At 46.9% G+C, this 25,714-nt stretch overlaps 1 protein-coding gene across 3 annotated transcripts in view; it reads right to left on the reverse strand.

The window, feature by feature from the left end:
- Positions 1-1,513: 1,513 nt before the first annotated feature.
- The window catches only part of LOC138498136 (lymphocyte antigen 6E-like), a 189,859-nt gene continuing 165,658 nt past the window's right edge, over positions 1,514-25,714 (reverse strand). For all 3 annotated transcript variants that reach the window (XM_069622010.1, XM_069622008.1, XM_069622009.1), the window contains one exon: positions 1,514-5,247. In XM_069622010.1, coding sequence (XP_069478111.1) covers positions 5,210-5,247 — 38 coding nt within the window. In that variant the 3' untranslated portion in view covers positions 1,514-5,209. The remainder of the gene's footprint in view (positions 5,248-25,714) is intronic.

A 25,714-nucleotide genomic window follows, 5' to 3' on the forward strand; every position in this document is an offset into this window, starting at 1 on the left:
CTAGGAGACACAGGACAACAAAGGGCTGACGTTGGGGCAGACAGAACAGAGAACGTAATGGAAAGAAGGGAGTACCAGAGTAATACAATGTGAGAGAGAATGGAGGAACTAACAGGAGCGAGAGAAACTGGAGTTACAGCAATGGACACAGCAAGACAGAGAAGAAAAACATCAATAATAGTATTCCGAGACAGGCTATGCAGCGCGATACAGAGCAAGAGACCACAACAACAAGCATGCAAACACTCAATAGTGAGAGGTAGACCAAAAAGGTCGGGGGCAGGGAAACAAAGTAGCAACAGGAAGTGTAGGGCCAAAACACGAGGAAGAGTCCATGAACCGTAGGTAAAGAAGCAGCAACAGTCAGCGGGGAAGGAATAGTAGTCATGCTGGTAGAGAATGGCCTTTATTTATGAATACCCCAACTAGTTGGTATGTGGTTCTGTAGCTAAAGAAAATTCTTAAAAGGTCCAGTGTCCTAATGTCATGAAGATGCAGCTGGACAGCATACACCTACAAGTTATTGCGTGAGAGATCATTTTCTACAAGTCTAATACATTATTTGAAGACAGATAACATGAAATATGGCTATATTGTTTCCAGTATTTTCCAAACGTTTCACGTTATGCACACATTGGATGGATGTCCAACACCTTTTAGTCTCTTGCAAAGGTGAATACTCATTTTTACTCTCTTGAATTTGGATTTACTCTTCAAATCTCAAAATAGGGAGTAAAATACTCCCACCTCAAAATCCTATCTGGAGCACTGCTTTTTCTAGTTGTACAACTGTGCATGAGTATTATTTGAATAAGTGAGTATTATTTGAATAGGTGAGTATTATTTGAATAAGTGAGTATTATTTGAATAGATACATGGATTTTTGCACCACTACAGAAAGACTATACTCTGACCAATTTTGGGTCGCCATATTCTCATCAGAATCCCTGGTTATTGTTGCCGCTGCATCGCACGTGTGTGAAAGGATATTGCCGAAACAGATTACTAAAGGAAAAGAAGTAATTGAGTAAGTAGTGTGAATCTGATTGTGAAATGGCATGCTATGTTTGTAGGTGACATTATGATGTATGGTGAAATGGTATGCTATGCTGGTAGTTGATATTATTATGTATTATATTTTAGAAAGTGTAATTTTATGCCGAGGATGAGACTTTGTTTTATATGTCTGTTATGGATGTTTTAGACATGATGTATATTTGCAATGTTTTATTAATTTTGTATGCAAAGGGATAGATAATTTAGCCGTATGCGTTAAATAAAAATACATTACAAAAGGAAGTCCAGGAGCATAGTGTTCCTCTTCTAGTACTGGCTGCTTCCAGGATGGAATGAGAACACAATGGAGCCTGGTCCATATTTCTGGTTGTGCAGCTTCTTGAACCCTGGAGTTCCACCTGCATCCAAATCCATCAGAACATGATACAAGGCAGGTTATTCTAATTCAATAGGATTCAGCAATAGCAGAGAGAAGGATGCACGTGGTGTCATCAGCGAATGTCACACGTGTTCATCTATATTCACTGATGATGCTGTGAAAGGAAGTCCACATTCTTCTGTATTCAGAGATAAAGCGAGAGAACATCGTTTTCCACCTGGAGCCAATAATCAAATCAGCAGAAAACTCCTTGCAGCCATTTTGAATGAACAGAGTTCAGCGTGAACGTGTCAAAGCGAAGCGATTTGCTACTACGCCACCATTTTGCGCTCCAGCTCCTTTCCATTCTCTTCCAAGGAGTAGGAGCGGTGGGAGGCGGAGGTTGCATCCCTGTTGCGCTTCCTCCTCTATCTTGGAAGAACACCACATTTCTAATGGATTCCTAGGGAATCTGTTTCAGATTACCACCTGCAAATGAGCAGGTGTATGCCATAGAAATGTATACGTGTACAGGGGTGCCCCTGTGGACAGCAGTGGTGGGGGTCCATTGAACTCAAACACGGTGCAATAGTGCACGCTGCAACTCAAATGATTCTGCTTTAAGTTCATGATTATTTTCATCAGATACGTGCATCAGTCATGATATCACGTTATGGTGAAAAAAAACCAAACTGAACACAGTCAGGTAAATTCTCAAACTGGAATGCATTATTCAAACAGATGAAGAAAGACAAGTAATGAGAAAATATAAAATTCTACAAATTCTAATGTATCAAACCTTTGGAAGAAAGAGACAAGTAGTCCGTGCAGAAGGTCAAGAAAATAAGACAAAACACAAAAACTGCTTTCTCAAAAAATAAGAAACATTTGAGAAAAGTGTAGTTGGCGAAAGAGGGGAAGACAGGAAACAGATCCAAATTTCGATGAGGAGAGAGAGCAAAGCTTAATTTGAAATAAGAGTAGGAACAAATACCAAACTCTATGTATGGAAAGGTAAACAAATCCCAGTCTCTATGTATGGAAAGGCTAAACGAATCCCAGTCTCTATGTATGGAAAGGGTAAACATATCCCAGTCTCTATGTATGGAAAGGGTAAACACATCCCAGTCTCTATGTATGGAAAGTATAAACACATCCCAGTCTCTATGTATGGAAAGGATAAACACATCCCAGTCTCTATGTATGGAAAGGGTAAACACATCCCAGTCTCTATGTATGGAAAGGGTAAACACATCCCAGTCTCTATGTATGGAAAGGGTAAACACATCCCAGTCTCTATGTATGGAAAGGATAAACACATCCCAGTCTCTATGTATGGAAAGGGTAAACACATCCCAGTCTCTATGTATGGAAAGGGTAAACACATCCCAGTCTCTATGTATGGAAAGGATAAACACATCCCAGTCTCTATGTATGGAAAGGATAAACACATCCCAGTCTCTATGTATGGAAAGGATAAACACATCCCAGTCTCTATGTATGGAAAGGATAAACACATCCCAGTCTCTATGTATGGAAAGGGTAAACACATCCCAGTCTCTATGTATGGAACGGGTAAACACATCCCAATCTCTATGTATGGAAAGGGTAAACACATCCCAGTCTCTATGTATGGAACGGGTAAACATATCCCAGTCTCTATGTATGGAAAGGGTGAACACATCCCAATCTCTATGTATGGAAAGGATAAACACATCCCAGTCTCTATGTATGGAAAGGATAAACACATCCCAGTCTCTATGTATGGAAAGGGTAAACACATCCCAGTCTCTATGTATGGAACGGGTAAACACATCCCAATCTCTATGTATGGAAAGGGTAAACACATCCCAGTCTCTATGTATGGAACGGGTAAACATATCCCAGTCTCTATGTATGGAAAGGGTGAACACATCCCAATCTCTATCTATGGGACGGGTAAACATATCCCAGTCTTTATGTATGGAAAGGGTGAACACATCCCAGTATCTCTGTATGGAACGGGTAAATATATCCCAGCCTCTATGTATGGAAAGGGTAAACAAATCACAATATCTATGTATGGAAAGGATAAACAAGTCCCAATCTCTATGTATGGAAAAGGTAAACACATCCCAGTGTCTATGTATGGAAAGGGGAAACAAATCCCAGCCTCTATGTATGGAAAGGGGAAACAAATCCCAGCCTCTATGTATAGAAAGGATAAACAAGTCCCAATCTCTATGTAGGGAAAAGGTAAACACATCCCAGCGTCTATGTATGGAAAGGGGAAACAAATCTCAGCCTCTATGTATGGAAAGGGTAAACACATCCCAGTCTCTATGTATGGAAAGGCTAAACGAATCCCACTCTCTATGTATGGAAAGGGTAAACACATCCCAGTCTCTATGTATGGAAAGGGTAAACACATCCCAGTCTCTATGTATGGAAAAGGTAAACACATCCCAGTCTCTATGTCTGGAAAGGGGAAACAAATCCCAGTCTCTATGTATGGAAAGGAGAAACAAATCCCAGCCTCTATGTATGGAAAGGGGAAACAAATCCCAGCCTCTATGTATGGAAAGGCGAAATAAATCCCAGTCTCTATTTATGGAAAGGGGAAACAAATCCCAGCCTCTATGTATGGAAAGGAGAAACAAATCCCAGTCTCTATGTATGGAAAGGGGAAACAAATCCCAGCCTCTATGTATGGAAAGGGCAAACACATCGCTGTCTCTATGTATGGAACGGGTAAACACATCCCAGTCTCTATGTATGGAAAGGGCAAACACATCCCAGTCTCTATGTATGGAAAGGATAAACAAATCCCAGCCTCTATGTATGGAAAGGGGAAACAAATCCCAGCCTCTATGTATGGAAAGGGGAAACAAATCTCAGTCTCTGTGTATGGAAAGGGGAAACAAATCCCAGGCTCTATGTATGGAAAGGGGAAACAAATCCCAGTCTCTAAGTATGGAAAGGGGAAACAAATCCCAGCCTCTATGTATGGAAAGGGGAAACAAATACCAGTCTCTATGTATGGAAAGGATAAACACATCCCAGTGTCTATGTATGGAAAGGGTAAACAAATCCCAGTCTCTATGTATGGAACGGGTAAACACATCCCAGTCTCTATGTATGGAAAGGATAAACAAGTCCCAATCTCTATGTATGGAAAAGGTAAACACATCCCAGTCTCTATGTATGGAAAGGATAAACAAATCCCAGCCTCTAGGTATGGAAAGGGGAAACAAATCCCAGCCTCTATGTATGGAAAGGGGAAACAAATCCCAGTCTCTATGTATGGAAAGGGGAAACAAATACCAGTCTCTATGTATGGAAAGGATAAACACATCCCGGTGTCTATGTATGGAAAGGGTAAACAAATCCCAGTCTCTATGTATGGAACGGTAAACAATCCCAGTCTCTATGTATGGAAAGGATAAACAAGTCCCAATCTCTATGTATGGAAAAGGTAAACACATCCCAGTCTCTATGTATGGAAAGGATAAACAAGTCCCAATCTCTATGTATGGAAAAGGTAAACACATCCCAGTCTCTATGTATGGAAAGGGGAAACAAATCCCAATATATATGTATCGAAACTCTTTACTTTATATTACACTTTGTAAATTGTTACCATTGCATGCGGGGGAGCCGACGGTGCGTACGTGCTAACGTTGGTGCTCCCCGGCATGTAATTAGCGTTTTTCATAAAATAACCTCCTTTGTCTTTAGTCATCATAGAGGGTGTGAAGCTAAGTCTTTATCCAGTGTTAGGCATCATCGAGTCATACTGTTGGATATAGTATTTGCTTCTTGAGTATGGCATGCTTCAAGCAGAAAGTGACAGTCCTAGGGGAGCAGAGACACCTCCAGCCAAAGCTCTGGATCTAAACAGGAAGAAAGAAAGAAGGATCATTTAGATGACAATAAAAAACATCAAGTTCATACAAATCTTTCAAATCAGATGCTCAAAGGTACAGCAGTTACAATCGAAATGTGCTGTTGCAGTGACTATGGGCTCTGCCTCTTTTCCACAGTACAAGCAACTATCCGAAGGCTAAGACCAAGCGCCATTCTGAATTAAACCTTTCTGGCATGTATTTGCTTATCCAGCATACATATATTCTTTGGTAAACTCCTCCATGTTTCCTTCGTAACTTGTCTGCTATTGGCATTTCCCTGGCTGAACGTACTGCACTGGAGAGCAACATCGGGACATGTGGATCTGATGTTCACACTAGCAATGCTCACCTGGGCAAATAGTTAAAGCCAGATAAATCAAGGAGCAAAATGGTGACCTTGACTTGGCACTGAACTGCAAATATAAGGATATCACTCATCAGAATGGCAGCCAATCAAATGCCAAGCACAGCGCTCCCAGGAAAGCAAGCAATGCTGCCTCCATTTCTAATTCACCATCCTGCACTCCAGGGGGGCATTCACAAATGAAAGAAAACAAATTGGGAATGAGGACATAGAGTACTTAGTTGTTTAAAAAAAAGAAATGAATCCATCTCCACTTAAAAAATATAAACATAGTTATAAATGCACATAGAGACAGAGAATAGACAATGGTGAATGCTTTGGTATATGCTATACAAAATCATAATGTCCTGTCTCTGTAACAAGTTACACATGCAGGCAATACTGGCCTCCTCCACCCTGCACTGCTGAAAGGACTCAAAGAGCCTACTCTTCAAAGAACATCTTGCCAGTCAGTGATCGCTCTTCACAACCCTTCCTCCAGCTCTGGAGTCCCCCTATCCATCCCAGCTTCTCTGCTACCCCGGGACTGGGTGTGACCCTTGTGTACCGCACTCCATTGCTTCGCGGGTGGTCTGCACATTATTTATCCCAGACGTGCATACACACATCATTCATTCCAAGATGGCTGCCACTTTCACAAATTATGTTTTCTCAGTTTTTGGCAGAGCATCATGAGAGGTAACAAATAAAGTGAGCGTTCTATGAACATTACGAGTTTGTCAGTATTTTAGTGGTAAATCTGCCGAAATCCCACCAAAAGGAATTGCTGTTACCACCACTTGGTCCAGTGGATTATCCACAGGGTTACAAGCGGTGGTAGGGTTGTACAAACCGACATTTCGGAAGTCCATGGGACCCCATGGGGATTTCGGCGGCATTACCGCCAGTGGTAATTCTGCCAATTTTGCCTTTTTTTTGGCAGTAATGCGGCAGATTTACCTCCAACACTTGAGGTTTATCCTCCACCTTTCCACCTAACGTATAACTCAGCAGTGCAGTGCAGTGATGTGGTGGCAATGCAGCAGTTACAGTATTACTGCTGCATTACCACATTTATTACCATACTGCCCTACTCATGATGAGGCCCAGTGTGCTCTGGGAACACATGTGCTGAGTGTGCAGTGCCTTCTTGGATTTCTATGCGCTTGAGGTGTGATATGTCCGGCTGCCCTCCAGGCCCCAAGCAGAGACAGCGCCTGTTCAGCTCCAGATATTGGGGTGTCTCCCTCTGTGTGAGAGATCCACCATCAGAAGAGGAAGCAGCTCGAAAGCAGTCATGGAGGAGCCTAATAGCCTGAGGCCAATCCACGGTGATCTCGCCAATCCGTATATACCGGATTTTCTCCCAGTTTCTTTTATGAACAGAACATGGTTACAAAAAGGACCCTTTCTTATTTCACACTTTGGTTGGGGATACTGCTTTGAACCTGGGACGGGGGCTCGCCCCATGTTACAAGGACACGTAATTATCAGGTTTATGTTGAGTGTGACTGTTATTTTTGTTAAACCTGAAATGCCGTATTCTACCTTTGAGTTGACAGATCGATTTTCTTAGAGTGTGGGCCTTTAGTTCTGTTTTGATAGGCAGGGGAATCCGCTTTAGATTAGGGACAGTGAGGCGCTTATCACACCCTTATGAGTTAATAAAATGGCTAATTGTTGAAAACATTTACCAAGTTGAATGCCTCTCATTTTTGACCCCTCACAATATGTAAAATCAATTGAACTGTAAATGACCTCCTATTATGACAGGATATTTTATTTAGCCCAACACTAATGTATTATTAACAGATGGAGGTTCTTATGCATATTTTGGTACCTGTATGCACTGTAGTCATATTAGGACGCCTTATACTGTATAAGACTGTTTTTATTTTATTGTTAGTGCATTTGTGAAAGGCGTATTTTAAACCTATGCACAGTAAGAACAAAGTTATTACGTTAAAGTGTTCTTCCTTTGCTATTGTGGATTGGATGAACTATAACGGAGCGGCAGCTGTGGCCTGGTTATTTGCTTGCAAAGGGAAAAGGCTAAACCACTGGTACACTGAATTCCCTGGGGAGATGAAATGTGTGCTTATGGCCTTCTGGATATCCCACAGGTTCATGCCTGGGGTGTCGCAGCCACCAATGAAAACAGGGAACCCCATGCATTTCTGAAGACACGCGTGGAAATCCAAAGAGGTCTCACTTGCGCTATAATGTATTACTCAGAAAGCCCAGCAAAGTCCAAAATGCAGCGAAAAATCCCCATAATTTTGAGACATTTGCGGCGAGGCAACCACTGACACGCCTGCAACAACAATGTCCTACCTTCTCACGTTCACACCCATGTCCTGATGAAAATTGGACCTCACTTGGATGGGTACACTTACCTGGCCAGAACGCAAAAAGAGTTGCCTGCCCCCCAGCCCAGCGGAAGTCATGACGTGACCCAGCGTGGTCCCCGTCCCTTCCCTGGAAGGAAAAGCTCCAATGCAACCCAGTCAAAGCTCTAGGATGGCCTGGGGTGCTGCCGCCGGCTTTGGGAATCTGCCTTGCACGTGGTTCAAATTCCCCCTCGCCTGCGGTGGGCCGGGGAGCCCCATAGGGGTCCCTGTCCATCCCTGGAGGGAAAAGATGTAACACGGCATAGCCAGAGCTCCAGGATGGCAGGGTGTGAGGGCCCTCATGCGGGTTGACCGTCCCCAAGCCCAGTGGCAGTCCCAGGGAGTCCTGGCGGGGTTCCTGTCACTCCATGAAGGGAAAATCTATAACGCGGTCCATCCACAGCTCCAGGATGACTGGAGGTGCTTCCTACAGCCTTGGGCACGACATGTGGGTTGATTGTCCCCAAGCCCAACAGCAGTCCCAGGGAGTCCCGGCGGGGTCACCATCACTCCCAAGAGGGAAAAGCTATAACACAGCCCGGCAACAGATCCAGGACGGCCAGGGGTGCTGCCCCCGGCCGTGGACATCTGTCTCCAATGTAAGTTGACCATACCACAGCCCAGCAGCAGTCCCAGGGCGCCCTTGCAAAGACCCTGTCCTTCCCTGGAGGGAAAGGCTCTAACACGGCCCAACCAGAACTCCGGACTTGGGCATCTACCTCTCATGTGGGTCAACCGCTCGCCAGCCCAGCAGTGCTCATGGGCACCATGGGCCAAATCCCCACCAAAAGCTCTAAAGTGGCCCTTCCAAGGGGTGGCAAAATGGGCCAGAACCTCAATTATGCCCCATCAGTGAAGCAGAAAGGATCTGTCCCTACATGGGGTGATTGCTGAGATGGGTTGCCACAGGCACTGGGCCAGCCCCTGGATGCCCCCAAGTATACCATGCAGTGGAATGTTGTTTTATCTTCCTTGGCGGAAAATTGGTGTAAAACATCACCAATGTGCCCCCAAAGAAGGCAAAATGAAATTGTGCCATCTTGTTGGCATTTATGGGAGTGGGTGGAGGGCTGTTTGCCCCGGGGGGGGGGGGAAAATATTTCTCTTGTGGCCTAGGGCTCCTTTCTGCTTCCTTCTTCCTAGCGGTGGCAAAATGCGGCGAGACCCTCATTTATGCCCCCCAGGGAAGCAGAAAAGATCTTCCCTTCCTTGCAGGCATTCCTAAGAGGGCCCACCCCCTTATTCCCCAAGTGTGCCTCCTTTCATATTGCACTATGTTGTTTTGCCTTCCTTGGGGGCAAATGGGTGCCCATCTGCCCCCAAAGAAGGCAAAACATTGTGCCACATTTATTTTATGGTGGGGCTGGAGCTGTTTGACCTGGGGCGGCCCCCAAAATCAATTTCCCTAGTGGCCTTGTGTTCTTTGCTGCTTCCCAGTGGTGATACAATGGGGCACAGACCCCATTTCTGCTCCCCCAGGGAAGCAGCAAGGATCTGCCCCTCCTTAGGTGATTTCTGAGATGGGTACCCCCCTGATGGCCCTAACTGTGCCACTGCATAAGCAGTGGCATGGTTTTTTGCCTTCCTTTGAGGGCAAATCGGTGCAAAACAGAACACATCTGCCCCCAAAGAAGTCAAAACGTTGTGCCACCTTATTTTCTTTTTAATTTGTGCTGGTGGAACAGTTTCGCATGGGGTTAGGGCACCCCCAGAATCAATCCCCTGGTGGTCCAGAGTCTCCCCTATGCAATGAGTGTTCACGCAAGCTAATTGGGCATAAACTGCACATGCTGCACTGAAATATGTGTCTGCATAATGTATATTTCATTTCCTGATCAAACCAGCGCACGTAGCGTACCCTGACTTCATCAGGGATGACTCCCAACTCCAAGGAATGGAAGGGGAAGTCTTCCCCTTCACAGCCTGGGGGTCGGGAGCATCAGTGCTGCTCCAGAGGGTGGGGAGAGGGGGAACAACCCCCCCCCCCAACAGGTAAGTACTGCAAAGGACAAGCTGTTTCGTCTTCTGCACTAGGAATGCACTGTGGAGGACGAGATAGCTCACACCCAGCAGTTAAGGGGTTAAAATGTCAAGGGACAACTGGCTACAATACAGAGACAGCAAAACTATAGACCCTTGGTTATCATTAAGCACTAACATGAGTGAATAAGATTGTTGAGGACCTACAACTAACATTGATTGATGAGCTTAGAGACATCATTTTCTAAGAAAATCCCTTGATCGCATACAAGTAGCTGAGAAACCTTGCAGAGTCCCTGACCAGAAGTGCATTCCCACTCGATCAAGAACACCAAAGACCTTCCCATTTTAAAACATCTACAATTTTGACAATGATGCAGTTCTCAATTAATGCCTGAATCAGCGCTCCAACACTGTCTTATGTGCTGCGTGCTGCAGTGCTTCTTCATTTCACTGCTTTCTGGTGTGGGACATCCATACTAAAATGGCTGCTGCTGCTATGCTGGCTCAGGAGTGTTTGTCTTTATCTTTTTCCTGCAATGTGATTGGGCCTCTTGTACCTTCTAAGGCCCAATCAAGCAAGCTAACAGGTGAAGCCGGCCTGCCTCCCAAAGCCCGCTCCTAAGGCCCTGTCTGTACCTGTCCAGGTCTGGCTGGGCTTTGTGGGCCCCTTTACATTCTACATTCATCAATATGTGCCTTGAGGCTGGGTACCATCCATGCGCCCTTGGGCTAAGGGACCCTCCCTTGGCTATCATGTGAGTTTGACTGTTACTCGGTTTGCTTGCCACATCTCTTCTGACTCTGTGCCTGTGCCAGACTGTCATGACCCTTACCCCAGACCCCCACTGGCAAAACCACTTTCCAGATAGGATCAGGACTCAGGGCTCCATCAAGAGCTGGTAGGCCTGGCACCCACTCCCAAGACTCTCTTGGGGCCAGACTCATACACTTTGAAGAACATGTGTAAAGGGGGACTACTTTTTTATTTGGGCCTGCAGCCAGCATGGAGGCACCCACATAGCTTGGTTCCTAGGAACAAAGCTATGCTGTCTAGTGTTTTGGGTGTGGTGGCCTAAGGACTACTTTACCTGGACTACTTTGTTGAGGCTATTTAACCCACACCCGAACAAGAAAGCACGCTTCTCGTTATTTTGCAGACTGCAACATGACGCTCACTGTGTCCTGTGATACCCACGAGCCTCGGAGAAGAAGAACCTGCAGATAAGACAAAAGGGAAATTGTTAGCAGCTTCTTACCTGCAATCTCCATCCTGTTATCTGCTCACAGCTCCAGTGAACAGCTTCTTCTGGACTCTGCATACCTTCCGGACCAAAAGACCTGAAAGAGGGAAGGAGAAGACAATATTAGAGAAGGCATATTCTGACAGTGCTAAACCACAAATAGCACAAGAAGCTTACCAGGCTGGTCACCTACCAGCCGGCACCGTCCGGAGTTCAGCACACGCTGGAGAAGCACCGCAACCTGTAAGGAAGGAAGAAAACAGGTTAGCAAAGGCAAGACAAGGCAGCTCTGCACATAGCACTTACTTACTGCATTGTAGCGCACATCACGTGCCATCATTTACCGGCGAGGCCCAACTCAACCAGTTCGCCCCACTGAAGCTCTGCACACCTAAGGGAGAAAAAGACATTATTAGACAAAGAAAGGCATGCACGAATAATAACGCTATACAGAACTGCTGCAATAAGAACTACCTGAGAGACGTTCAAACGGGCACACGCCAGTGAAGTAACTTGGCCGGACACGCCCACAGAAGACAACGCGCTCCTGCCAAGAAGGCAGGACGGAGAACACACCTAATCCCACAACAAGGCTGCACATCCTCCATAGACAGCATCTGGGAAACTGCGGAGAAGATACCGGCAACCAACCCGGGCTGAGTGGCGTCCTCGTGGATACCAGGTGAGCTTAACACACACCTGACAATTCTCTCTAATCTATCTCTTTTGGCATTTCTTCCCAGTACCACATGGTCATAAATACCAAATGTTTCTACCTTGTTGTTCTCACACTCCCACTGCCTACACATCTGTACTCATCCTTCAATGTTTTGCTGCAAGTTAAAAATCAATTTTAGGTGTGTGCTCATCCTGCATTGTTTTGTTGCTAGTCAAAAATTGAATGTAGGTGCGTGCTCTCCCTGCATTTTCTTGGGACTGCACTGATTGGTTACTCCCTGTACCCTCTGTTCTGTTTTCTGTTCCCTTACCCTCTTCTGTCCCCATTGTTTCTTCTTAGTCCTGTCTGTCTCTCCTTGTGCACCTGAGCCCCATTGTTCCTTCCCTTCTTGTTTGTGTCTCCTTGTATGCCCGATCCCTCCTTGCCTACTTCTCCCGCATACCTCAGCTGCTCTGCATGGTTACTTGTACCTCACTTTGTACCCCCCAGTGTGGAGTTTTCTATCTTTCCTATCTTCACTAACTGCTTCTCTGTTTTCAGTGCCTCCGCCAGAGAGACTCTCACAGACATCCTCGTTGTCGTTCTTTCTCCCGACCTATGGACTCTTCATATGGTCGCTCTGCTCTCTCCTTACTCTTCCTCACACATTAATAGTGGCACCCACTCTCTTCCCACATGAATCTCTCTTCTCCTTTAGCACTGGCACACCCCTCTCTGCCTACATGGGGAGGAAAACAGGCAGTGCGAATAATAATTAGACCCAGTCCGCCTTCAGAGGCACCTAACTAAAAGGAAGTCCAAGCCCTACGAAGAGTGGAGCCTTGTGCTCAAAAGTACCTGCACACGCTGGTGCCAACAGGCAAAAAGGGGAGTCTCTTCGAGGGAATCAGGCAGTTTAGTTCGGTGAACAAATGAAGATGAACAGAGCTCCGCGACTCAAGCGCAGCCTCCACTGTGGGCAGAAGCAGAGCACGAGTACGGAAAGGCGTGCTGTTAGACACAGCGGGGAAAAGCTATGGGCTGCTGCAGGAGGGCGACCAGTTCCTAGCGATGCTACTCACCGGTCCCCGATGCAGGCAGACCCAGGCTTCTCCGCGTCAGTTTCAGTGCCGGCAGGTTCAGATACGAGCAGGGGATGTCTCGGCGTCGTGTAGATTCCGCAGCAGAAGAAGTTGAGTTGAGGATGTCCCACACGCAGTGAACCCGCACAGTTTGTTACCACAGCAGGGCAATGGAGCGGCCGTGTGTATTTCAGCCCAATGTACACTACTTACTTCAGACCTGGGAATGCCAAGTGTACGAATCGTGTGAGAGTGACAAGGACTTGTAATACAACACAACCTGACGGCGGTTACAGAGCAAGACTACTGGGTAGGCTGGTCAGTCTACTGGATGGCCCAGGGACTCTTCCGAAGGCTTACGTGCAGGAGATGGTGAAGATGCCGAGAATAGTTGTTCCCACTATTCCAAGGGGTCGAAGTACCAGTACAGGCCTTCTCGTTCGATCAGAGGTAGAAAGGGTTTCACCAAGTGACAGCAGTGCAGAGGATCAGTCCTTCAGCGGGTCACCAGCGATTCCTCGGTTCAGCCTCGTGGTTGCAGGATACTTGGCTCCTGTATTCCTTTGTTCGTGAGAACTCAGGAGATCGACATGGTAGTGGTGTTTCCAGACCCCTCTTATCCACGGTTCCCTTCGCGCCAAAACGGAGGGGACCCAATGGGAGATCTGCTCACAAAACACACCATACGTGGACCTATCACGGACCACGGAGGTCCCAGGCATTCACACCACCCTAGACTCTCTGGCACCCACGATGTGTATTGGGACCAGACATCCCAGCCCACATCCTGGAGGCACACACAAGGCCTGTAGAAGCCTGCAAAAGCATCTGTGTTTCGCGGGAAAGTACATGCCCAAATGAGGAAGGCCCCGGGTCGGCTCAACCGGGGGAAGGTAAAGGGGGCAAGACGGTCAGCGGACAGGACAACGAGCCTCGTGGTCTGGCCATTTTGGGAGCCAGGCCACCATTTTGGGCTAAGCGCGAAAACGCGCTTAAACGCCAAAAGGAGCTCAAAAACACAAAGAAACGATTGCTGCCACCTATCCCATCCGTGATTCACTTGCACCGTTCATTTATAATCCAAGGAGAGTATCTAGGGCCTGTAGAAGACTAGAGACCCAAGAGAGCAGTAACTTAGCTTACAATGCCCTCTTGTGCCATGTTGCGCGAAAGCAGCAACATGATAAAAGAACTAATAAAAACAATGTTTCCCGGTAGTGACTGTCTTAAGGGCATGTCAGTTTCCCCGTAAGAATGGAGCGAAAGCCCAGTGGAGTGCGGCAGAAGGCTGCACTTCTCTGGCAAAGTCTAGATCCTGGTGAAAACAACAGCAAAAAGTTTAGGGGTTGCCTCATGGAAGGACAATTACCCACAATTAAGAAATCTTTCCTAACACTCGCCCCTCCCAGACTATGGAGAGGGGGAACTAATCCACCCCTGGATGAGTCTCGTGTTCAGGTCGGTTAAACATTCTGGACAACCCATCAGCATTGCTATGTTGGACACCTGGCCTATGCTCAATAGTGAAGTCGAAGCCTTGTAGACTTATGGACCACCTAAGCAACTTTGGATTCTCTCCCTTCATGTTCATTAGCCACTTTAAGGGCTTATGGTCAGTTTGCATAGTGAAGTGGGTCCCATAGAGGTAGGGCCTCAGCTTCCGTAGGGCCCACACAACAGAGAAACATTCTTTCTCCACTGTGGACCATCTGAGCTCTCTGTCCTTAAGCTGGCGACTTATAAAACCAATAGGGTGTTCCTTACCCTTCTCATCTACTTGCAATAGTACAGCTCCTATCCCAGTGTCAGAGGCATCCGTCTGCACAATAAAAGGTCTTTGATAATCAGGGGCCCTGAGGACAGGGGCCTGGCACAAGGATTCTTTTAAGCCATTGAAGGCCTTCTCACACTCGTCGGTCCAAGTTACCTTCTTGGGTTTCTTCGGAGTGGTGAGGGCAGTCAGAGGGGCAGCTATGGTGCCATAGTCTGCCACGAAGTTGTGGTAATACCCTGTGAGTCCTAAGAAGGCTCTCACTTGGGTCTGTGTAGTGGGGTTAGGCCAGTCTTGTACTGCTTGTAATTTATTGGGAAGAGGCTGTATCCTCCCTCCACCTACTTCACGTCCAAGGTAAACCACTGAGCCTTGTCCCATCTGGCATTTACTAGCCTTTATGGTCAAGTGTGCTTTCTGAAGAGCCTGGAGCACAATCCCGAGGTGTTTCACATGGTTTTCCCAGGTGGCACTGAAAACTGCTATATCGTCCAGATATGCAAGACATAATTCGTCCAACCCCTTCAATACATGATTCACAAGCCTCTTGAAAGTGGCAGGTACATGTTTCAACCCGAACGGCATTACCCTGAATTGGTAAAGGACGTCTGGAGTAGAAAACGTTGTCTTCTCCTTGGCATGTTCTGTTAAAGCTATTTGCCAATAGCCAGCAGTGAGGTCAAACGTGCTGAGGTACTTGGAGGCACCCAAAGTATCCACCAGTTCATCTGTTCAAGGCAAGGGGTGTGCATCTGTCTTGGTGACAGCATTCAGAGCCATGTAATCAACGCAGAACCTCAATTCAGAAGTGCCTGCCTTTGGAACCAAAACCACAGGGCTGGACGTAGGACTACTAGAGGGTTCAATCACCCCAAGGTCTAACATCTTGTTGACCTCGGTCTTAATGTAAGACCGTACTTTGTCTGACATCCTGTATCCCCTACTTTTGGTAGGTACACTGTCTCCTGTGTCTATGTTATGTTTGCACCAAGGTGTCAAACAAGGCGACTGTGAAAACAGGGGGGAAAACTGCCTAAGCCAACTTTTCACCTCAGCCTGCTGATTAGAAGTCAGGTGAGGGGCCACTCGGACACCCTCAAAGGAGCTATCTGAAGGACCGCTTTGTAACAGGTCGGGGAGAGGTTCCGACTCCTCTTCCTCAACATCTGAAGCCAGTAGCAGTGCTGCGATTTCGACTCTTGGGACGAAAGCCTTCAGCCTATTTACGTGGAACACTTTTGGAGCCTGTCCAGGCCTTCCAAGGTTCACTAAATAGTTAACCTCACCCAGGGGCTCCACCACTGTGTAAGGGCCTGATCATTTTTCCTGTAATGCTCGAGGCCTTATGGGATTCATGATCAGGACTTGCTGACCAGGTGTAGAGTTGATGAGGGAAGCTTTCTGATCGTAAGAATGTTTCACCAGCGCTTGTCCTGCCTTTAATTTATCACTAGCCAAGCCCATCAGAAGTACCATCCGTTTTCTGAGCCCCAGCACATAATCTACTATGTTGGTAGTAACAGGGGAAGTGGGCATCTCCCATCCCTCTTTGACTATGGCTAAGGGTCCCCGTACAGGATGACCGAACAGAGGTTTGAAGGGGCTGAAGCCAACACCCTCCTGTGGTACCTCTCGGTAGGCAAACAGTAAGCATGGTAAACGAAGATCCCATTTTCTTCTCTGAGGTTCTTCCCGAGCCCCAATCATGCTTTTTAACGTTCTGTTGAAACGTTCAACCAGACCATTGGTCTGGGGGTGGTATGCAGAAGAGAACTTGTAGGTGACCCCACATACTTTCCACATAGCCTGCATATACTTTGACATAAAGTTGCTGCCTCTGTCAGACACAACCTCTTTAGGGAAGCCAACCCTAGTAAAGATGCCAAGTAACGCTTTTGCAACTGACTTGGCAGTTACAGTTTTCAATGGGATGGCCTCAGGATATCTGGTAGCATAGTCGACTAGCACCAAGATAAACCTATTGCCGGAGGATGTCTGCGGGTCAAGGGGACCAACGATGTCGATCCCTACCCTTTCGAATGGTATTCCCATAACTGGGAGTGGTACCAATGGAGCTTGGATTGTTGAGCCACTCTTACCAGATAACTGGCAGGAGGCACAATTCCTGCAGTGACTTTCTACTTGCACCACCATCTCGGGCCAGTAGAAGTGCATGGATAACCTTTGCTTGGTCCTCTTAATACCAAGGTGACCAGCAAGGGGCACTTCATGCGCCAACTGCAGGAGGAAGGGTCTTACAGCAAGGGGAACTACCAACCTCCTATGGTCTCCTTCTGTAGATAGACTCTGTGGGCTCACTATACAGAAGTCCACCTTCCCAATAAATCTGATGCGTACCAGGAGGTTCACCCTCAAGCTGGAAGCAGGCCTGTCTCCTTAGGCCTACCAGAGATGGGCACTCACGTTGGCCTTTACTGAATTCTTCCCTGTCAGGACCACCTTCTACTAACAAGTCTTTTAGTTCAGGATGGTCGTCGGGGTCAAATACTTCAGGCAACACCACCTCCTCGTCAGGCCCGGGCAACTGACCCACTTCCTCGACCGCAGTGGTAGGCGAGTTCGGGGGAATGTTCTCTTTCCCTCGTCTTGACTTGCTTACTCCTTTCGCCTTGGGTTTCCCCTTCGGCTGGGGCGGCGTATTGGTCTTGGCCAATGCTGTCCGTGTTTGAGACAGTGTGCATGGTCTGTCGGCAGTGTCTCCTACGAGCCCTAAAGCTCTGAGATCGTTGCCTAACAAGACCTTTCCTGGGACGTTTCTCTGAATGCTCACTGGAATCCTGACTGCTGTACCATTTAAAGTAAGATTTACAGGCATTACTGGAAACATGCGAGGTGGACCGTCAGCTAATTTAGTGGGAATCAGAGTAGCTCTAGCAACTTCCTGTGAGTCTACCAAGGTAGAATCCACTACAGTTCGACTGCACCCACTATCCCGAAGAGCTGGAGTATCCACTCCATTGATCAGCACACTGTCTTTAAAGTAGTGCTTGGTATTATTGGAATCCTAGCATAAGCCTCTGCGACTTTAGGCTCCCAGGAACCCAGGGAAACTAAAACTACCTCAGCTTCTATCCCACTGGGGAAGGAGTCTGAGGAGAAGGATGCTCCTGTAATCTCTTCTTCCTCGTAGGAGGAGACGGCCAGATTAGCGGAGTGGACCCCCAAAGGGTTAACCTTACACCGGGGATCCTCTTTCACGTGGTCAGTTGCTCCACAAGCAAAACAAGATCGATTGGGTCTGTTTAAATAGGGAGGCTTATTGTAACCGGAGTTCTGTTTCGGAGCCTGACCTCCACTACCCTGTGAGTTCTCTTGTGTCTTACCCTTATTTTTCTTTTTGTGGCCCTTTTGAGAAGAAGATTTATCAGTTTCCCCACCCTCCTTATCTTTGGACGTTTTCCCTTCCTCCTGCTTACCAGGATGAGTCTTGTCCTTATGGGACACTCAATGTGACACCCATAAATCTGCGGCAATGGCCAGCTTCTTAGGATCTATCTCCTTCGAATCGGCCGAATGCTGCTTAAGCTCCGGGGAAGAAGATGCAAAAATATGTTCCAGCATGACAAGACTTATCATGCTTTCAAAGGTAGAAACCTTATAACCTTCGACCAAGCCAGTTAAGTTTTTTAAGGATTCGGTTACATAAGATAGCCAAGTACCACCTTCTTTTTTCTTATACTCTCTGAATCGTTTTAAATATTGGGCAGGAGTCTTTCCAAACTTTAAAATGAGAGTTTGCTTTAACATTGCGAAATCCGCTCGCTCAGCCTTTGACATTTCCATAATGGCACTACAGCCAGAATGGGGCAGTCTGCTAAGTAACCAGGCAATCTTATCAGCATTGTCAACTTCTTGAACTTCGCATGCATACTCAAACGCATTCAGCCAGTCCATAATGTCGTTCCGTTCCTCATACACACTGAGCAGATCTTTTGGAAACCGTAGATGAGAGGAGGCACCAGACCCATGTCCATGACCCTTGGATCCATTTGCAACGTGAAGCTTGGCCAGTTCCAACTGGTGATCCCTGTCTTTCTGTTTATCGGCCTGTTCGATTCTTAGTTTGGTCATGTTTGGTCATGTTGAAATCAAGCTCCTTCTGCCAACACAGCAGTTCTTGCTTCTTGAATTCAAGCATGGCCTCCCCATCAACACTGGCAGAGGAAACATTAGACATCTCATCCTCCCTTTCCTCGTGGTCGCGGTGGACCAGTGCAGCAGCAGAACCGTTGGTTCTACCAGTGAGAGCAGCCCCACCTCCTTCCGCACTGTCCTCAGAAGTTATAGCGTCAAGCTGCGCTTCTTGCCACGCCACGATTCTTTGGATCATATCCAATTTGGTGCCTTGAGAGGAGACACCTCTCTCCACACACATCTTTTTCAATGTTTCGGATTTAGAAGCATTTAAAGTTAACAAGGTTTTTGTGACACCTCTCTTTTTCTATTTGTTTTCATACTGTTAGATAGGACTATGGCCTTTTAAAAGTTATACTATGACAATTCACTACGTTTCCTGGTAGGAATAACTTGAAATGCCTTCGCTCGTGCGCAACACTGGATACCTTCAGTCGTATCCCACCGCTGTACACCAATTTGTTAAGATGGATTTCTGAACTCTGTCCTGGAGGGGCAGAGGTTCAGAAGGCCAGCCTAGTTTCTTGGAACAGGGTAACCTCTGGACAAGCCAGATCAATCAGGGTAGCGATCGCGGCAGTCAAGACTAGGTTTCAAGAGGGGTGAGGGTGACTGAAAGCCCGCAATGAGCACACAAATCAAGGACACTTACAAATTACTCCAAGCAGGTGTTATATTAAAAATATATACACATTTATTACAAGGCCTTTGTAACATTGACCGTAGCGAGAAATCACAATAAAACTCAAGTAAACCAACACATACCAAACCAATACAATATATATACAAATACAAATGAGTCTAACGAGTTAGACGCACAAAATGTGTAGACCACCTAGATGGAGAGGAAAACAGGCAGTGCAAATAATAATTAGACCCAGTCCGCCTTCAGAGGCACCTAACTAAAAGGAAGTCCAAGCCCTACGAATAGTGGAGCCTTGTGCTCAAAGGTACCTGCACACGCAGGTGCCAACGGGCAAAAAGGGGAGTCTCTTCGAGGGAATCAGGCAGTTTAGTTCGGTGAACAAATGAAGATGAACAGAGCTCCGCGACTCAAGCGCAGCCTCCACTGTGGGCAGAAGCAGAGCGGGAGTACGGAAAGGTGTGCTGTTAGACACAGCGGGGAAAAGCTATGGGCTCCTGCAGGAGGGCGACCAGTTCCTAGCGATGCTACTCACCGGTCCCCGATGCAGGCAGACCCAGGCTTCTACGCGTCAGTTTCAGTGCTGGCAGGTTCAGATACGAGCAGGGGACGTCTCGGCGTTGTGTAGATTCCGCAGCAGCAGAAGTTGAGTTGAGGATATCCCACACGCAGTGAACCCGCACAGTTTGTTACCACAGCAGGGCAACGGAGCGGCCGTGTGTATTTCAGCCCAATGTACACTACTCACTTCAGACCTGGGAATGCCATGTGTACGAATCGTGTGAGAGTGACAAGGACTCGTAATACAACACAACCTGATGGCGGTTACAGAGCAAGACTCCTGGGTAGGCTGGTCAGTCTATTGGATGGCCCAGGGACTCTTCCGAAGGCTTACGTGCAGGAGATGGTGAAGATGCCGAGAATAGTTGTTCCCACTATTCCAAGGGGTCGAAGTACCAGTACAGGCCTTCGCGTTCGATCAGAGGTAGAAAGGGTTTCACCAAGCGACAGCAGTGCAGAGGAGCAGTCCTTCAGCGGGTCACCAGCGATTCCTCGGTTCAGCTTCGTGGTTGCAGGATACTTGGCTCCTGTATTCCTTTGTTCGTGAGAACTCAGGAGATCGACATGGTAGTGGTGTTTCCAGCCCCCTCTTATCCACGGTTCCCTTTGCGCCAAAATGGAGGGGACCCAATGGGAGATCTTCTTACAAAACACTCACACCATACGTGGACCTATCACGGACCAAGGAGGTCCCAGGCATTCACACCACCCTAGACTCTCTGGCACCCAGGATGTGTATTGGGACCAGACATCCCAGCCCACATCCTGGAGGCACACACAAGGCCTGTAGAAGCCCGCGAAAGCATCTGTGTTTCGCGGGAAAGTACATGCCCAAATAAGGAAGGCCCCGGGTCGGCTCGACCAGGGGAAGGTGAAGGAGGCAAGACGGTCAGCGGGCAGGACAACGAGCCTCGTGGTCTGGCCATTTTGGGAGCCAGGCCACCATTTTGGGCTAAGCGCGAGAAACGTTCTGAAACGCCAAAAGGAGCTCAAAAACACAAAGAAATGATCGCTGCCACCAATCCCGTCCGTGATTCACTTTCACCGTTCATTCATAATCCAAAGAGAGTATCTAGGGCCTGTAGAAGACTAGAGACCCAAGAGGGCAGTAACTTAGCTTACAGTGCCCTCTTGTGCCATGTTGCGCGAAAGCTGCAACATGATAAAAGAACTACGGAAAACAACGTTTCACGGTACTGACTGTCTTAAGGGCATGTCAGTTTCCCCGTAAGAATGGAGCGAAAACCCAGAGGAGTGCGGCAGAAGGCTGCACTTCTCTGGCAAAGTCTAGATCCTGGTGAAAACAACAGCAAAAAGTTTAGGGGTTGCCACATGGAAGAAAAATTACCCACAATTAAGAAATCTTTCCTAACAGTAAGGGCATGGCTACCGCCAAATCCGTAATGAGGCCTGTGGACTTTCCTGGGAATGTTAAGGGCAGCTCTTATTGCGTTGTTCTACGTTACCTGTAACTTGTTAATGTTTCTTTGGCCAGTCCCAAGGTATAAGGCATTGCAGTAGTCAATTTTGGCCATAATCAGCTTTCTCGCCCGGATAATACAGTTAGCAGTAGTCAGGAAGGGATTGCATGAAGTGATAAGTTTGCATGTGGACGCCGATGCTGAGGCCACTGCATTGGTTTGTCTCGTGAGGGATAAACTTGAGTCAAGGTCAATTCCAAGAGTTTTAGTGTCTTCGGATATCTTCAGTTTATTGAGTTTGCTGTGGGAGCCAAGGATGAGTAAGTCCGTTTTTTAATAATTTAGGCACAGCCCATGATGCGCCATCCAAGCCTGGATATATATATTAAGGGCTTTTGAGTCACCAGTGGTAGGGATAAGTATCTGGGTGTCATCGGCGTAGTTGGTATAGGTGACACCCAGATAGTCAAGAATGTCAAAGAGTGGCTTTGTGAAGGCATTGTAAAGTATGGGCGAGACACAGGACCCTTGCGGTACGCCACACGGGACTGGGGACGGTACAGCAGAAGCAGATGGCGAGAAGACCTGCATGGTTCTGTTTGCCAAAAAGGAGCTGATCCAGGATGTAGCTTCATTTGAAAAGTGGGCAGCATTTTTAAGGTTGAGGCAGGGAATTTGATGATTAACTAAGTCAAATGCTGCTGATAGATCTAACAATAGTAGAAGGGCTAGTTTACCGTTGTCGTTTAGGACCTTGATTTGTAACTTAAGGGCGATGAGGGCAGTTTCTGTACCGTGTCTGGGTCGGAAACGAGATTGACAGAGGCCTAGAAGTTTATTGTTCTCGAGGTAAACCTGAATTTGAAGATAAGCAGTGCGGTCGAGGATTTTTAATAAGAAGGGTCTATAATTACTAGGGTTGATTGGGTCGAGGGTAGGTTTTTATAGGAGTGGGATTACCCACACATCTTTGAGGTTATCAGGGACTATTCCAGATTTGATGGAGGTGTTAATAAAAGTGGTGATGAAGGGGGCACGATCATGTGCTGCTTCCTTGATGAGGGGCGCGGGACAGGAGTCGCCTTGACAGTTAGCTGATTTCAATTTTTTGATAATCTTTTCCACCTCAGCAATAGAGAGGTGTGTAAAATAGAAAGGTTTGGTAGAGTGGGCAGATGGGGGTATTTTGTTGATGTGGCGGTTAGGCAGCGAGTCGGGGTGAAGGCTTTATTATTTAGCATTAATTTTGTGTTGGAGCGTAGTTATTTTATCAAGGAGGGCTTTTTGGATATTTAAGCACCAGTTTGTGTCTGCAATTGTCGATAGGGGCTATGGGAGATTCTAATTCTTTTAGTATCTTGAACAACTCTTTGGTGTTGGATTCAGCCAGGGTGACACGATTGTTGCACATATACTTTTTTAGCGAGGAGGATTGCATTTTTTGTAGTTGGAGGAGGCTAAGATTAAGGAGCTTTTGTTAGTGTCTGTTGGATGTATATTATGGTATAATTATAGTATAGAATATATCTTGTTGCAGAATACTAGATTTAACTTGTCTGATTCAAGATGCTCTCTTCTATCCATTGAGACCTTGGTTGGTGTGTTTTTGTGTTTTTTTTCTTTCTACCCTCCTTGTGAAATAAGTGTATTGTTTTATAATTGTATATCAGGGAGTCTTTCTTCTCTCTTTTCTTTTATATAAATTTGGGTTTTTGATGGTTCAAATATATTTGTATAGAATGTTTTTTTCATTGATATGCTCATGTTTTTTGGTAAATGTTAATAAATTGGTTCCAAAAAAAAGAAAAGAGTGACAGTGGCTGCCTTCACCTCCACCTACTCTCCTCCCACTTCTGCGGCTGACTCCCACCCTGACACAGCCCTCTCTAACTCCTGCCTTTCCATTTCCAACACTGTCGACATTCCTGCCCCTGTCATGAGGGTCCGGCAGAAGCCTCCCAAAAAGTGAAACTCTTGGTACGACTCCAAGGCTGCTACCCTTTAACAAAAGTGCAGAGCAGCGGAACGGAAATGGGGATCTTCAGTTGCACCATCTGACAAACTGGCCTGTCGAAACAAGCCTATATTCAAGCATGGCTGAACTCTTCAAGACTTGAAGGAACTGGCCAATCCTACTGCAGCCTGTTTCTCTACTGCACCCATCCTGGCCCTTTGCTCAGCCATGGCTGCACATTTCAATGCCAACACACAGGACATCCTGTCCTCTCTCTCCCCTGCACCTTCGCCTGCACCCACATCTCTTGGGCACCCATCGGCCTCCACTGCCCCTCTTCTCTCCTCCCTCTGCCCTGTGACACCTGAGGAGGTCTCTGGACAAGTCTGGTCCATGAAGGCCTCCTCTAAACAGGAGGACCCATGCCCTTCTAAAACCATCAAGGACAACACTGATTCTCTTGCACCAGCCTTGGCTGATCTCTGCCACCTTTCTTTCGCCACTGAAGTTTATCCCACTGCTCTCAAGTACCCTCTTATGCATCCCCTGCTCAGAAAACCCTCTGCTGACCTTTCTATCCCGGCAAACTATCGCCCGATCTCTATCACTCCTTTTCTGGGCAAACTCCTTGACAAATTAGCTATCTCTCAATTTACCCTCCACACTGAATCTGTTGGTTGTCTCCATGAGCACCAGTCTGGCTTTAGAGCATCCAGAGGCATGGAAACTGTTCTTCTGAACACCCATGCAGACCTGCTCTCAAATATTTACTCTAACTCTTCTTCTGTCCTCATCTCAGTGACCTCTCTTCTGCCTTTGACACGGTAAACCACAACATCCTGATCTCCAGTACATGTGATACCCTGGGCATCACAAATCTCGCCCTGGCGTGGCTTGCCTCCTTTCTCTCTGACTGTCCTTCCCAGGTGGAACTTGGGTCCTTTCTCTCCTCTAACACTCTCTCTACTTGTGGTGTTCCCCCAGGGATCTAAGTTATCACCTTGGTTCTTCAATTTCTACATGCCCCCCCAGGCCACAGGATCTCTACCTTCATCACAAATCTCCAGTGTTATGCGGATGACACTCAGCTCTCTATCAGGCTACCCTTGTCCTCACACATTCCAGACTGTCCTCAATTCAGTCTTGGTGTGCTGCCAAAGATCTCTGCCTCAATGCCAGTAAGACAGAGATCATCCTCATTGGGACCACTGCTTGTTGTAGTGTAGTCTTGCCTTGCCACTGGCCTGGGTGATTGCTGTAAGAATGTTGGTGCCTGAATGCAGCTAAGGAGAATGCTGGGTGACTATGTGTGTGAATTTTCAGTGAGTGTCAGTTGGGGCCTGAGCTGAGGATGGCTGGATGTGGGTCTACTCCTTTGTCAGTAATGTCTATACCTATCCATGTTCCTGTCAGTGTCTACCTGTGACGGTAAATACCTATGAAGTGTAACTGGAGTAATGTGCAGACTGTACATATGTGAAATAAAGCCTACCTGGAACCAATCTAGACTACAGCTGGTCTGTGCTTCAGTGGTGCATCCTGAATGTCTAGTATAAGGCTTTACAACATTGGCGATGAGGTTAAAAGAACTCTGCATTAAAAGGATGAAGGAGTGAAGAAGTAAAGAAAAGGACAGAAAGACTACAGGAGGACAGCAACGGAAAATAAGTAAGGAGAGCTGTGGGAGGGGGAAGCAGCTACAGTGACCCACCGTTCCCCCTGCGCTTGTGACGCAATGTATATCCATCCTGCTCAGCTATAAACTTTAATGACACTTGGGCTCTGGGAGGGAGGCCCCAACAACAGGAAATTCCCCAGTGACCTAGCGGGGAAGGAGAAGTTATGCCCAGGAATGATTTTGTGGCGTATATCCCGTAATGATCCAGCAGGTGGTGCCAGCGCTCCATGTTGTTTTCAAGAAGCATGGGTAACAATAATGGAAAAATGGACAGTGCGTCTATGGAAGAAAAAGTGCCATGTGTTTAAATACTACAACTTCAATCAGTGATTTCTGGCTGTAGTTTACAGGAGACCAATTAATGCATGCAGTTTCCCGGAAGGTTTATACATAGGATTAATTGCGGTTTGGTTTAGCAAGCAGGTTGTCATGTAGTTTAATACAGCATGGAACTTGCCGCCTGAATAATACAGGGTGTAGAGTGATGGTTGCTGTGAGGAGGCCCCGCGAGGCCTTGCCCTTTCAAGGCCAGAGAGTGAATGGTGACGCTATCCAACGTCCTCTGGGGAACG

The sequence above is a fragment of the Ambystoma mexicanum genome, chromosome 5q (genome assembly GCF_040938575.1).
Source record: "Ambystoma mexicanum isolate Mex_15411 chromosome 5q, UKY_AmexF1_1, whole genome shotgun sequence".
Lineage (NCBI taxonomy): Eukaryota > Metazoa > Chordata > Amphibia > Caudata > Ambystomatidae > Ambystoma > Ambystoma mexicanum.